This window comes from Clytia hemisphaerica, unplaced genomic scaffold, assembly GCF_902728285.1.
Source record: "Clytia hemisphaerica strain Z4C2 unplaced genomic scaffold, Clytia hemisphaerica genome assembly, whole genome shotgun sequence".
NCBI lineage: Eukaryota > Metazoa > Cnidaria > Hydrozoa > Leptothecata > Clytiidae > Clytia > Clytia hemisphaerica.
Genome location: NW_027103325.1, coordinates 134,624 through 149,193, shown reverse-complemented (window position 1 = coordinate 149,193; position 14,570 = coordinate 134,624). Strand labels below are relative to the sequence as shown.

Here is a 14,570-nt window from a genome sequence, read left to right as displayed (position 1 = left end):
AAGTGCTCCTTAACCAAAGCAAGAGACGACCCAATTTTTGGGCTGAGACCACAGTCTTCCATTCACAACATTCTGATTTCTGATTGATTTACATGATGGAAATTACTGGCTTATGTGATTTTTTCAGTTTATTGTTCAATGGTATTAGCAAATGTGTTCCAGCAACACCTTATCAAATGGAAACCTCAACAATGAGGTATGAAAGATTGTTGTGGGACGGTGAGCTTTGGTATGAGTGGTTGCTGTTATTTCTAGCCAATGAAAATCTTGATGTCAATGAGCATATGAAAAATGTAAAAGTGTTATTTGGTAATGTTTCTGGTAGTTTTTATAAGGAAATATTGACTTTTCGGAATGATTTGCAAGTTCCGGAGGAAAAAGAAGTGACAAATGAGGAACTGAGACTTTCCTCTGAAGAGGGCAATATATTGATGTATGTGGCAGGCTAGATTCCTCGGTCTTTGTTGGAAAAGTTGAAAGACAGGAAAGAATCAGGAAAGATTTTTTAGAGTACACCAATGAGTGGACAAAAACGACCAACAAAGGTGGGCTGTATGTTGTTAATGATGAATGTTTTATTTTCATAAGAAGACTCGAAGACAGGAAAATTCTAAACATAACCTTTTTGAACAAATATGCAGGTAAAGATCTCCGGCCAATTTTGTTGTAAAAAGTTCGATGCAGTTCACTTGTAAGATTGGGATGGGAATCGTTAACTAAAAATCTAGATATTAAATTATCAAATCAGTTTGAAGAGTCAGTCTTCAAAATTTGGATAGAGATTCGTTGCCATGCCTTTATTAAAGCTTGGTTGAATATTGTAAAATATAAATCAAAAGAACAAGTTGATAACATGGGAACACTTGCTCTACGTAAAAGCCTGCCAAGCTCTGGCTAAATTTGTATTTTTTATACCATTATACTAACGTTCATATCTATTTCGATTATATTTATTGCCTTGAAGAAGTTTAATTCATCTTTTACATTCAGTTGTTTTGATAGATTAATATGTTATTTATTTAAACTAATGCATCCATTCCATTCCATTATATTTATTTATTTATTTATATGTGATTTCTATTTTGTGTTTCATTACATTATGCCTTATGGATCTATTGGATCACGTTTTTTTTAGTTTTGTGTTGCCAAATTTCAACTAGGAAATGTTTGTGATAATCATCCACTGAATTTTGGGATTTTCGAAAACTATTCACCTTGTTGACACTTTTTTCCTAGTTGACCGTTTATTTTTTGGTGTTCTCTTGTCTTGTGTTTTCTTGAGTTTCAAAATAAACTGCATCCTAAACAAGAAATAGCTTTATATATAGAAATCGAATTTGACTAGGGACTTTGTGCTCGTTGAAAAAAAATCAAGAATGGAAGATTGTCAATTTATTGAACTGCAAATTGCGTTCAGATATATTTTTATTTATTTTTTGTTTTCCTTTAACATGCTTACCATGTTAATTTTCTGTTTCAATGAAATTTTGGATTTTTTTGTAACAAAAAATTTGATGCCTGCATGTTTTCAATTAATTTCAAATATTTGTTATTGTTTACCCTATTTGGTAAGGTTGGTTAACTTCAAATAAAGAATACCTTCACCACACACCAAAAACATGTAGTACACACAGTAAATTGACTCAAATTTGTAACGATGATGTGATATTGTTCAAAGTTCAAACTGAAAAGGTAAAAAAAACTTATGTTTAAATAATTGAAAAAATAATGAAAAAATGACAAAGTCTTAATTGACAAATGAATTTGAGGCTAATTGAAAATTAAAATACATGAAAAGAACTTAAGTCTGAGTAAAGTTAAGTAAAAAAAATGATGAGAAAAATGAGTGAAATATTCTAAGTCCTAACTTAACCTAAGACACACCTAAAAAAGCAAAACAAAATGGCTGACACACACAAAAACAAACATGAACCTACCAGGTGAGCCAAAGTTGAAAGCTGTGTGAAGTGTGTGTGTGTTGATACTTGAAATTGATTTGAAAAGTTGTTGAAATTATTTGAAAAGTTTGAAAGTTGAAAAGTTGTTTAATCCTTCCAGTCTGAATGCATAATGTCTACTGCACATGAGGTGTGTTTGAAAAAATGATTTTTTTATAAAGTATATGAAATTAATTAAAAAATACTTCTATTCCCTAGAGGTAATAAAAAAGTGATGTCATGAGACATAATTATTGATAATTGGCCTAATTAAATATATGATAAAATAGTTGAAACAAAAGGATAAGACACATGGGACTGAAAAAAGGAGTGACAAACAAAAGACAAAAACCTGAAAAACACTGAGAAGGAGAGACTGAAAAAAGCACAGAATGAAAAGTAATTTTTTTTTTGATTTTCTAATAAATAAAATATATAGTGAACTGCCATTGCATTACATTCCCAGCCAAAATCAACAAAAATTGCTTTCTCATTTGAAAGATTCATTTAAATTCAATTATTCAACTTGAATTTCATATCGACATTTTTAGCAATATCTCCCAATTCTTTCATGATATCACTATCATCCACAGAGCGAATTAAAATCAGGTTACGTACTGATCTCCTTGTTTCACGTGAAACTTTTTCGTTTTCGTTTCGATATTTGACAATGACACAACGAACTTTGTCATCATCACCAACTTCAACATTTGATATGATACCATACGTGTACGATTTGGATAGTTTCGATTCGACCTTATTGTTGAATAGAACAACATCACCAATTTGGAGGTTTCGTTCGTGGTTGAACCATTTTGATTGTGACATGAGCTTGGGAACGTGGTTTAGTAGCCATGATTCGAACCAAACATCATAGATTTTCGAGTTTTGGTCCAGTAATTTCGTTGGATTAGATGAGATTATGAAATCACCTGTTGGACTTCGGTCATTGTTGCGTCCTAGAAGGAGACGATTTGGAGTGAGAAGGTCCATGTTCTCCACATCGATGACATTTCCAATAGCAATGGGTAAATCATTTATAGAGTTTGAAATGATTGCAGTGATTGTCTCCCATTGTAGGATTGATAAACGTTCGTTTTGGATTGTTTTTTCCAAAGATGTGTTGACTTCCTTGATTTTTCGTTCCACTTTTCCATTCATGTTATGTGCGCCTACAGGACACGTTTGGAAGGTGACATGATGATCTTTGTGAAGTTTGGATTGGATGTCCTTGAAGTTGAATCTCATGTCCTTGGATCCTTTAACAAGTTGAGTTCCTTCATCACAGTAGACTTGGTTTGGAAAACCATATCTTGAAGCAAATCGTGTGAAGGATTGGATAAAAGCAGTGCTTGAGTAATCATCCATAACGTTGATGAAGATTGCTGAGGTAACACAGCAGCAGTAGACGACAAGCCATACTTTGATTGTTGATCTCTTGTGCAATGGAGAATAGGCTTTGTATGGTCCACTGAGATCGAATTGCGTATTGTAGAACGAAGGAGCGATTGTGATGCAAGCTTCTGGTAGAGGTCCCATTGCAGCTTCAATTGTTCGTTTGTTGAGAAATCTGCATCGTTGGCATGACTTTTTGATCAATTTGACTAGTGAGCGTCCTTCAATGATGTAGGTCTTTTTCATGATGTGACGTAATGTTGTTTCGATGCCAGCATGTTGCACGTCTTTGTGGTTCCAGTGGATATCTGATGCAATGCTGAAGGCGACTGGTGAACTCTTGTCAATGACAGGAACGCAGAATGTTGATGAAATGAGGTCCAACATTGCTTCTGTGTATCGACCAACAATTGTGATCGAGTTGCTTGGTAGAATTCGACCATTGTAGAGTAGGATGCCATCCTTGGATGTGGTGATTGGCTCAAATTTCTTTGGAGGAAGAAAGTGTCGTACTTCATCGGCTGCCTTCTTGAAGTAATATAGTTCAGCAGCAGATATTTCCTCGTCAGTGAGTTGTGGCACTTCTTTGATGACGATGTTTGGAGTTGATGTTGAGTACTTCTTTGAACGTAGATTTTTGAAGTAGCGGATGACGTAAGCCATGATTCTGGTGACTTTGGTGAAGCTTCTGTAGTTTGGATCTAGAAGGTAATTTGAAAACGTATACCTCTTTTCGAATTCTTTCGTTGGGCACTCTGCATGATGGATGTTGATTTGGACTTCTTTCTGCACCTCTTCCATTTCACGTTCAGTTAGTTTGAGCTCCTTGGCTGATTTGATTGGAAATGAGTTTTGGTCGAGATGCATCCAGTCGTGGCCATTTATCCATTTGGAATCTTTGTCGACTTCGTTGAGTTTGGATCCTCTTCGAGTTCCGATGTCTGCTAACATGTTTGATGTGTCGACGTAATGCCATTGATCGTTGGATGTAAAACGTTTAATTTCGACGACTCTGCTTCTGACCCATTTCTTCAGAGGTTTTTCGTCATTGTCAATCCAGTGTAGGACGATTTGGCTGTCAGTTAACTTGATTGATGAGCGGTGCCATTTGGAGATGGAACGTCTTACTATCTCACCGGTGTGACAGTTGATGAGGGCAGCATACAGCTCGGCTCTTGGTTGAGTAAGATCTTTGACCGTTCTTGTTCGAGCAAATATCAATTGGGATGAGTATTCTCCATTTTGTCGAAGGAATCTGGCGTATATTGCAACACAGGCCATTGATTGACTAGCGTCAGCGAAGTCGATTGTATTGATATCTGTGTTGACGGCGTCTTCAGGAATGATGGCTCGTTTGAATTTAAGTTGACCAATCTCTTTCATCATTTCGAAATTGGATTCCCAAAGAGGTCGAAGGCTGTCTGGAATTTGGTCATCCCAGTCCAGTTGATGATGTAGTAGGTGTTGAAGATCTATCTTCATTGATGCGATCAGTGGTGCAACCTTTCCAGCTAAATCAAAGATCTCTGCTACTTTTGAAGCACAGTGACGACGAGTGAGACGAGAGGGTATGATGTTTTGTAGATTTAAAGGTTTCTTACCCCGGTTCTTCTTAGCAAAGTTGAGTTCACTGACGTGTAATGATAGCATGTCTTCTTTGACGAACCATTTCATGCCAGCGACAAAGATAGTGTTGTTGTCTTCGCTGAGTGAGCTTGGCGGTTCCTCCCCCGAGAAGGCAACACCTTTGAGTTGAAAACCACCACGATTGAGGACGATTTCCAATTGATCTGATCGAGTGTGGGCCAGTTGACGAGTAGCTTCTCCGGTGAGGCAGTCATCAACATAGACTTCCTTGTGGACGATGTCGTGCACTTCTGGATATTCTGATTGTGAAACTTTTGCAACCTGACGAAGAGCATGCTCAGCTTGATTGCCAGATGATTTTATGCCATAAATTAACGTTTTGATGACTTTCTCCTCTGGTTCCTGTCCTGGTTCGAGTGTTGGATGCCAGAGATAGCGTTGATACGTCCAGTGATCTTCATGGAGTCTGATTGTATTGTACATCTTCTTGATGTCAGTAGCAATGGCAACAGGTTGGACAGTCCATCTAAGAAGGATCTCCTGAAGTTTGTTAAGATTATTGGTGCCTTTTGCTAAGATATCATTGAGACTTTCACCGGTGGACGTTGGTTGGGATGCATCAAATACTATCCTACATGGGGTACTGATCGAATTGCCTTTCCAGACTGCTCTCCATGGGATTGTATATTGGACTTGTTCATTTTGAAGATTCGCTTGAATTCTAGGGGATAAGTTTGTGACGTAATCGACATACCCTAATTGATGTAGCTTTCCTTCTGATTCAAGGATGTCTTGCTTGTCTTGGAAGTTCTTTGGATTGTTGAGCTTTTTGATCTGTTGTTGGTACACTTTCATTGCCTTCTCACGGTTGTTGGAGAGACGTTTGGTTGGGTCAGCAGTGAATGGTAGATGAGCTGTGGTGATGCTTTTGTCGAAGTCGATTGTTACCGACTTGTTGATGATTGTTTGTTCGACTTCTTCTCTGATGCTGATGGTTTCATTTGAGTCGTGCTTGCAGTCTTTGCATTCTCTGCACTTGGGGCATCTGTAGGATATTTCACTGCCAGCTGCTTCTACTTCTTCGAACACTCGCATTGCTGTTGACAGGTGAACTTCAGTGTTGATTGGTTGAGCTGGATGTGTTGGTTTGAATCCAAGAAGAGGTGAATCTGGTCGACTGCGGATTCTGATGAACTGATCTGTGAAGAAGGTTGTCATTGATGATGACAGGAAGTTTTGATGAATGGCTGTGAAGGTTGGGTGAGGTCCACCAACGAGTCCTCGTCCACCAGAAGAATTGAAAAATTTGGATTCGTAGATGGCAAGTCCAGATTCAAGTTGAAATTTCATAATGGGATGAAGTGAAAGATGTTTGACACCGATCATTAGATGAACATCTCCACCGATGGATGGTGCAAGCTTTGGAAGGTTGCCAGATTGATTTGATAAGCTGTACTGATGATTGATATCTCGTTCAACTTGGTCCAATGGATACATCGGAAATGTTTCAGTGATTTTCTCAAGGCAAGCCCCAATGAGTGAGACTTCAGTACCATCGTGGAGTGGAATCTTGACGCGATAGGTGCCAAGTGTTGATTGTGCTTGTGTTTGACCGACACCACCAATGCTGATTGGTTCAGATGATAGTTGTTCTGCAAATGGTCCAAGTAGTTTGATAGCTTCGTGACTAACGACAAAATCACTACATCCATTGTCGAAGAATATGACGAGGTCTTTGCCATTGACGCGAATTTTCTGTAGAAGGTAGATGCCTCTCTCATTGCAATCATTGTTGGAAGCTTTGTAGAGGTGAATTTGACGAGCAAAAGCTGGTAGTTTTGGGCTTTTGATGAAACGATCTACATACCTCTTGAGCAGTTGTTGATTTGATGGTAAGGCTTTGTGATCTTCGCAGAGTAGGACGTGCTTCTTGATTGGATCTTGATGATGTGTGGGATGTGGACAGATGAAATCATGTTGGCATCTTCCATCTTGATGTTTACCTGTCGTTGAGCTGGCTCCTGGGAAGAGGCATTGGATACAGAAGCCTTTGTTGTTCAGGATCTTCAGACGTTCGGCTGGAGACTGTGTAGCAAACTCTTTGCAGGTGTAGTATTGCATGATTCTGGTTGATTTCGGACCAGATGTTGATACGTGCTCGTTAAATCCTTCAGGTGCATTGCAGATGGTGCAGACAGGATCTGTTGGTGGAGTTGGAAGGTTCGAGTGGTGAGATGATGGGCCACGCTTCCCACCACCTTGACGGTTGTCTTCCTTCTTGGTTGGATCATTCTTGATTGATAGCAATTGTTTTTGTTCGAGGACTTTCCTTTCTTTTGTCAGAAAGTCGATGAATTGATGCCACGTCTGCTTTGGTGTGAGTGTGTCATTGCAGATGCTTGATATGAAACGAGTAGATCTCCCTTCACCAATTAATTGATTGATCTTTCCAAAGGTGTCCCCATAGTATAGGTATTCCTCAATCTGGTGCTTCTCGGCTAATGCTGATACCTCCTTCATGATGTTGATGATTTTGCTCAAGGTGGAAGGTAATTTCTTGGCATCTCTCTTGTGTGTGTTTCGAGTGAATCGATCTCTTGGACTTTCTTTGATAACATGAGTCGTGGATTGCCAAATGCATCTTTGAGGCGTTGCCAGATTTCAGTTATTGATTCGAGTGATTTGACCATGGTGAGTGCTTGACCTGCCAAATAATTGTTCTTAAGCAGATCTGGTAAGAGGTTAGATGGTGTTTTATCATTGTACATTTTGTCAAAGTTCAATTTGAAGGTGTAGTAATCAATTGGTCCGTCGTAACCAGAAAACTTTTCTAGTTTGATGTTGAGTGATGCTTTGTTGAATTCTGTAAGTTTGTCGAGTTCACGATCTTTGATTTCTTTGACCAAACTGTTGTTGTATTTTTGTTTCAGTTCGTCAAGTTTCGAATAGCTTGCTTTGGTTTTCGTCATGGATGCACGAAGTGTTGCACTTGAAATTGGAGTTTCGAGACATTTTCTGTAGTTGTCCCGAATCTTTTCGTAGGTAGAGTTGATTGATGGAGTTTCGGTTCGCCAGTTGAGAAGTATGTTGGAATCAGCAGTTTCAACATCACGATTGAAAATTGTTTCAATTTCTTTGATGGATTCATTAACACAATCAAGAAGGAAGTTAACAGTTTCCTCCTTTACGGTGGCTGCACTGGCTTGTTGGGTTTGGTTGATAGATTTGTGATGTTGAGTTTGGACCTCATAAACTTTGGTGTTGAAGTCCTTTATCGATTGTACTGCAGTGGTGACTATCTCGTTGAATTCGTCTGGTAAGACTTCTTTTCTGAGTTTGATGGTGAGTTGTAATCGATTCATGTCGAAACGAATTTTTTCGACTTTATCAAAGATAGCAGTGACCTGATCTGGTTCCATGGTTTGGATTGGAGTTTCATTTGTTATATCCGTGACAGCTTGAGACATGAGGACCAGCTCGACGGCATCTTTGCTGGGGTCGGCCATCTCAATTGACTCTGTTGATGAGGTATCGTTGATTGATAGATTTTGAAGTCTGGATGAAAGGTTCTCTTCAGTGATGGGAACACGTTCACCCGTTGAGTTGAGTTTGCGATAATCGATTCGAGGGAATCTTTGTTGTCTTGACATTGACTAATTTATTGACTAAGTCCACGATTGATGAGGACTGTTGATTGAACTGGTGTTCTGATGTCCACGATTGACGAAGACGGTTGATTGAACTGTTGTTCTGAGATATCCACGATTGACGAGGATGGTTGATTGGATTATTGATAGGATCTTCTGTTTGAATGTAGTACACACAGTAAATTGACTCAAATTTGTAACGATGATGTGATATTGTTCAAAGTTCAAACTGAAAAGGTAAAAAAAACTTATGTTTAAATAATTGAAAAAATAATGAAAAAATGACAAAGTCTTAATTGACAAATGAATTTGAGGCTAATTGAAAATTAAAATACATGAAAAGAACTTAAGTCTGAGTAAAGTTAAGTAAAAAAATGATGAGAAAAATGAGTGAAATATTCTAAGTCCTAACTTAACCTAAGACACACCTAAAAAAGCAAAACAAAATGGCTGACACACACAAAAACAAACATGAACCTACCAGGTGAGCCAAAGTTGAAAGCTGTGTGAAGTGTGTGTGTGTTGATACTTGAAATTGATTTGAAAAGTTGTTGAAATTATTTGAAAAGTTTGAAAGTTGAAAAGTTGTTTAATCCTTCCAGTCTGAATGCATAATGTCTACTGCACATGAGGTGTGTTTGAAAAAATGATTTTTTTATAAAGTATATGAAATTAATTAAAAAATACTTCTATTCCCTAGAGGTAATAAAAAAGTGATGTCATGAGACATAATTATTGATAATTGGCCTAATTAAATATATGATAAAATAGTTGAAACAAAAGGATAAGACACATGGGACTGAAAAAAGGAGTGACAAACAAAAGACAAAAACCTGAAAAACACTGAGAAGGAGAGACTGAAAAAAGCACAGAATGAAAAGTAATTTTTTTTTTGATTTTCTAATAAATAAAATATATAGTGAACTGCCATTGCATTACAAAACATTTGAGCCAATTGTTCTAGTTTTCACTTATTATAGTAGCAAAAACTTTTTGCCACCTAAGCTTAGGAAATTCAAAAACAAATCTTTCCATCTAAACTCAAAGAAGCCAAAGTCATACCTATCTTTAAAGAAAAAAGGCTCTCCACTTGATGCTGAAAACTACAGGCCCATCTCTCTGCTCTGAAACATTGATAATATCTTTTAAAAACTTATGTACAAGCGTCTCGTGACTTTTCTTGATCCATCAGGCTCTTTATATCCACTCCAATTTGGTTTCCGCTCAAAACACTCTACAGAAACAGCACTTCAATATTGTGTTGATCAAATTGATGACACAATGCTTTTTCTCAGAAACGAACTCTTAAAACCTATTGACAAGCAAGCTAACATCGACCTTAAGCTTCTAATGCATTGGTTGAATGCAAACAAGATATCTCTGAATGCTAACAAAACTGAGTTTATTATCTTTAGATCTCTTAGAAAAAAAATAAACTACGACCTAAAAATAAAAATCAACGGACACAGACTCAGTCCTAATAACTTGAAACTAACTGTGAAATATCTTGGTGTATATATCGATTAACATCTAAACTGGAAGCACCACATTGATTTTGTTTGCAACAAATTAAAACATGCGAATGGTTTACTGAGTAAACTTCGGCATTATGGCGACAAGAAAACCTTATTAGCATTATATTATTCATTACTTAACTCTCCTCTCTTAAGCAGTTACAGTCTGGGGACAACGCAAATCTGTTCACGCCCGTCGAATTCTAACACTACGAAAGCAAGCTCTCCTAATTATGACATTTTCAGATTTTCGAGCACATTCCTCACCTCTCTTCTTGGATCATACTCTTTTAACCTTTTTTGAATTCGTAAAATACCTGAATATTCTCTTTATTAAAAATCTTTTATCGAATGTTACCACCTCCTCTGCAAGAACACTTCATTTTGACTCGTCTCGATGATGTTGAGCGTCATGAAGTCGTGCAATGAAAATCTGGTCGGTTAAAACTTCCCGAGGTCTCCACAGTAACTTATGGCATTTACTCAGTACTATATCAATCCATTTCATCTTGGGACGAGCTTCAGAAATTCTTGACCTTTGATTAGGATCGTCTTAAGGAAATTATATACCTGTCTCAATATTTGTAATTATTTTTATCAAATTATATATTCTAGCCGTAGATTCATTTCTATCTTACATTAACGTACTTATTTTTATAAAAATGTTCGAAGATTTATTTTTTGTAACTTAACAATTTTGCGACCACCTCCTTCGTTTAGATTTTTTTCTATGAGTGTGGTAGCTAGTCTTGTTATAGACAAATAAATAAACACTACACACACGCGATTGCCGAGAACCAGACAATGGATTGGAGGTCACTTCCTCAATGATCGATTGGGGGGGTTTATGTTATTATTCTCATATTGGGACATTGGGACCTAGAGGGTACATGTATATTGTGGGTGTATTTGATATAATCTCATATCAGGACCTCAGGACCTAAGGGGTACATATATATTGTAGGGTGTATTTGGTATGTTTTTATCCCAGGACCTGGGTTACGCAAATATTTTAGAGAGAATAGTGTTTCTATGTTTTACATTACATTTCTTATTTTTGCCAAACCAAAGTCTTTTGTTTAAATTGAATTTTAACATTCAGAAGCTTCAATGTCTTATATAAACCCCAGTCTGACCTATAATAACAGGGTTTGAGAATGACTACTAATTGTTCGAATTATTTGAAGGCCAAGTTCAGTAACGACTTTCAGACGCTTTAATGGAAATGTGTCGTGATACAATGTTGGTTCAAATTCCTTTACCTGCTGATGGTATCAATCTGTTAAACTTTTTCAACGATCCTATAAGGAAAAAGAAGCTAGACACTTTGTTAATACAAAAGATGACCATTTTTCAAGATCAATACTTAATAGGCCTTTTCGCGTGCCTTTGATTTTCTTGCAAAAGACGTACGCAAAAATAAATTAATGGGATGAGAAGACATTTTCATTGAGCGAAATTCTACTCCTGACGTCGCATCAAAGTTACCGTCCCTCGAGTGTTAGGTAATATAAACCCACTCCCCTGCTTGTTAGTTAGGTGGAGGGATTACCCCGATAGACACTCCTTGACAGTCTTTTCCCCGAACAGACTTTTCCCTGGACGGACATTTCCCAAAACAAAATTTTCCCTAACTATATCATTCATTCAGAAGTTATGAAAAAACTATCGATCATATTTCAAAAAGTATAGCCCAAACTTTAGTTTTTATAAGAAAATAAGTTTAGATAGTTTCATTGTTTAACTCCGATCTTGAATTAATTTTTTTTTCTCCAATATTTTAGACATTAAGTTTTTTTGCAGAAAATTGTGAGAGTACTTTTTAACTATGTGTAGATTTTTCTGATGTGTAAGATGTTTTATCCTTCTTTTAACTTTGCTTTTATTTTTAGATTTGAAAATGATATTAAATAATATCGAAATATATTGTCAATAAATTAAAATCGTTGGTTACTTGTCAAAGTGAAATACGTTTAAATTATGGATAATTGGTAATTTGAAAAAGAACCATGTTTCTCTTTTAAAAACAATATAAGATCAAGCCTAAGCATTGAATAGTGTTTGTCTCAGAAAAGCGATAAAAGCTAAAAAAAAAACCTGAAACTTACCTCGAAAACACGAACAGAATAGAATAAGAATAATTTGAGGTATTGTCGGGGAATTGTGCGGATACCAGGGGAGGTAAATTAAACTCCAAATAAGCCTTAACTTCCTTCCTCACAAACCCTTGAAAATTCTTTTAAATTGAGAAATTTTCTAGAATGCTTCGATTTCTTGAAAACGGTGCACATTCTTCGTGTGAATGATGATGCCCAATGGTAAAACTTCAAATTAAATGCTGAAAGACAGAGTCGAGTAAAGCAGGGCCGAATTTGGAGGTTCTTGGATCACTCGTTGACCACGGTCAAAGTCTTAAAAAAGTGGATTTTTGTCAAATTTTTGCATTTTTTTTACTTTTTCACTTAAAATCTCGCTGGAACGACTCACTTTTGATTTCTTTTTTGCTTGACCATGAAGCCCAATCCAATTCCTGCGAGTTAGACCAAAAATAACGATTTCTAACTCAAAATGGGCAATACAAGAGAGCTTCGCCCTCCTAGATAGCCCATGTCTGATATGTACGACATTGGCACTTAAAAAGAAACAATAGTAACAAAAAGGAAAATTGTAACAAGTTTAAGGTTTATCTACACTGTAATAAAATATTGAATTATTCGAATTTAATTAGCGGGGGGTCTTCTTAATAAGAGCGGGTAGGGTGGAGTTTTTCTCTTAACAATTAACGGGGGGACGTCTATTCAGGAGACAAGAGTATAGGAAGAAGTTGCTGTCACAGAACACATGAATATCAAACATACAACTTGCCCTTACAATTATTCTGTTTGTCCTGGTTGAGAGCAAGAGGTCTAAGGTTGTTAACGGTCTATTGAATAACAAACTATTCCAGCCAGTACAAACAGGATAAAATATCTTGTACCTTCACAGCTGTGTTGTAAAAGACAATTCAATGAAATATCGCCACCGGTGGGAATCGAACCCGTTAAATGCTAAGTTCCCTTGATCAGAAACATTGCAACGTCTTCTTTTAACGAACTGACGTTTTTTTGATAGTGAGAAGAAAATGAAGAACAAGTGGAAAGTTCTGCTATTTTTTTGTTCGAAATCGAGGTTTTGCATACCGAAAGTTACACCAAAAGATTCAGCAAGGTAACCTTCACATCCTATAAAAGAATTGAGAAGATTGGATCAAAATTGAAGGAGTAACGTCAAAAATACATGCAATAACTTTAACTTAACGTCAATTCAGCGCCCTGCAAAGAACAAAACAAAACATCATCATGAAAGGTACGGCTAAAAAACAATCTCTCTCACCTGCTGTCACCCGCACAGGCCTGGAGAAGAAACTCTTGGACCAAATAATGGAACTCGAGGCAAAAGTGGAATCTTTGAACGATAAAGTTGAGACACTCGAAATGAAAGTAGAAACTTTTGAAAAGTTGACAGTTCCTGCTCTACACAAAGAGATAACAATCCTAAAAAATCGTAACGCTGTTGCATGTACACAAATTGTGCGGTATGTGAGGAATTAGCAGAAAGAGCTCCTTCCTTCTTTTGTGACTACTGTCAGAAATGGTTTCACCATGAATGCAATCTCCCTTTCTCAATAAACTATCCACAATTCGGGTTATGCGTTAACTGCAACTGCGATCTTTTCCCTTTTTGTATTTGCTAAGAGCTTGACAAAAAATTGCGACTACGGATTCGGAGGTGCTGGAATAAACCACGGAAGAAAAACAAGACGAAACGCCAATTGGAGGCTGTTAAAGAGAATGATAGGCTCATTTTTAATTTGGGAAACCTCTCTAAACCTGCCATCGATATGTTTTCTCGTACCCACGCTTGCAACAGATTTTGCAAAATGATTGGCTTTAAAGCAACCACTATCCGGAGACTTTATGCCAAAGTAGAAATATATTTTAACACGTTTGTTATTTTATTCAATGCGAATTTGGCCCTGATTGGCATTATTTAATTCCGCAATTCCTAGCATTGGTCAATTCGCATTAATCAATTCCGCATTTTCAATAATTTTGCTCTAATTTTATCATGAATAGTTTAAAATGTGGCTCATTGGTATTAATTAATTCCGCAAAACATGAAATTTTTCAGGTGTCATTCGCATTAATTCATTCCGCATTAATTTATTCTCGCATTAATTCATTCCCTTAAGGTATAAATAAAAACTTGGATTTTGAACGTCTCTACTACCAAACCTCTACAGACTACTGCAAGTTTACATTTCTTAAATTAGTTATCACGTTTTTCTTTTGTTATATATTTTCAAATATTACAATATGCAGGATTAAATCTTTGCAGTTTTGAATTTTTTGGACCAATTTTCTTTTTCATTCCTTTCATAAAAATGGTTCAATTTAGTGACTTTTTGTCAAAACTGAGAAGTAAAAATTATTCCTGCAATACAAATTGTT

General features: G+C 36.7%; 1 protein-coding gene across 1 annotated transcript; it reads right to left on the bottom strand.

Annotated features, from left to right (window-relative positions):
* Nucleotides 1-2,450: 2,450 nt before the first annotated feature.
* On the bottom strand, nt 2,451-7,439 carry LOC136815252 (uncharacterized). The gene has a single exon (XM_067071698.1). It carries the CDS (start codon nt 7,437-7,439, stop codon nt 2,451-2,453), a length of 4,989 nt encoding a protein of 1,662 aa, XP_066927799.1.
* Nucleotides 7,440-14,570: the final 7,131 nt, after the last annotated feature.

Bases quoted from the DNA above. Each gene is read 5' to 3' on its own strand.
- LOC136815252 (XM_067071698.1), bottom strand. From the start codon at position 7,439: ATGAAGGAGGTATCAGCATTAGCCGAGAAGCACCAGATTGAGGAATAC.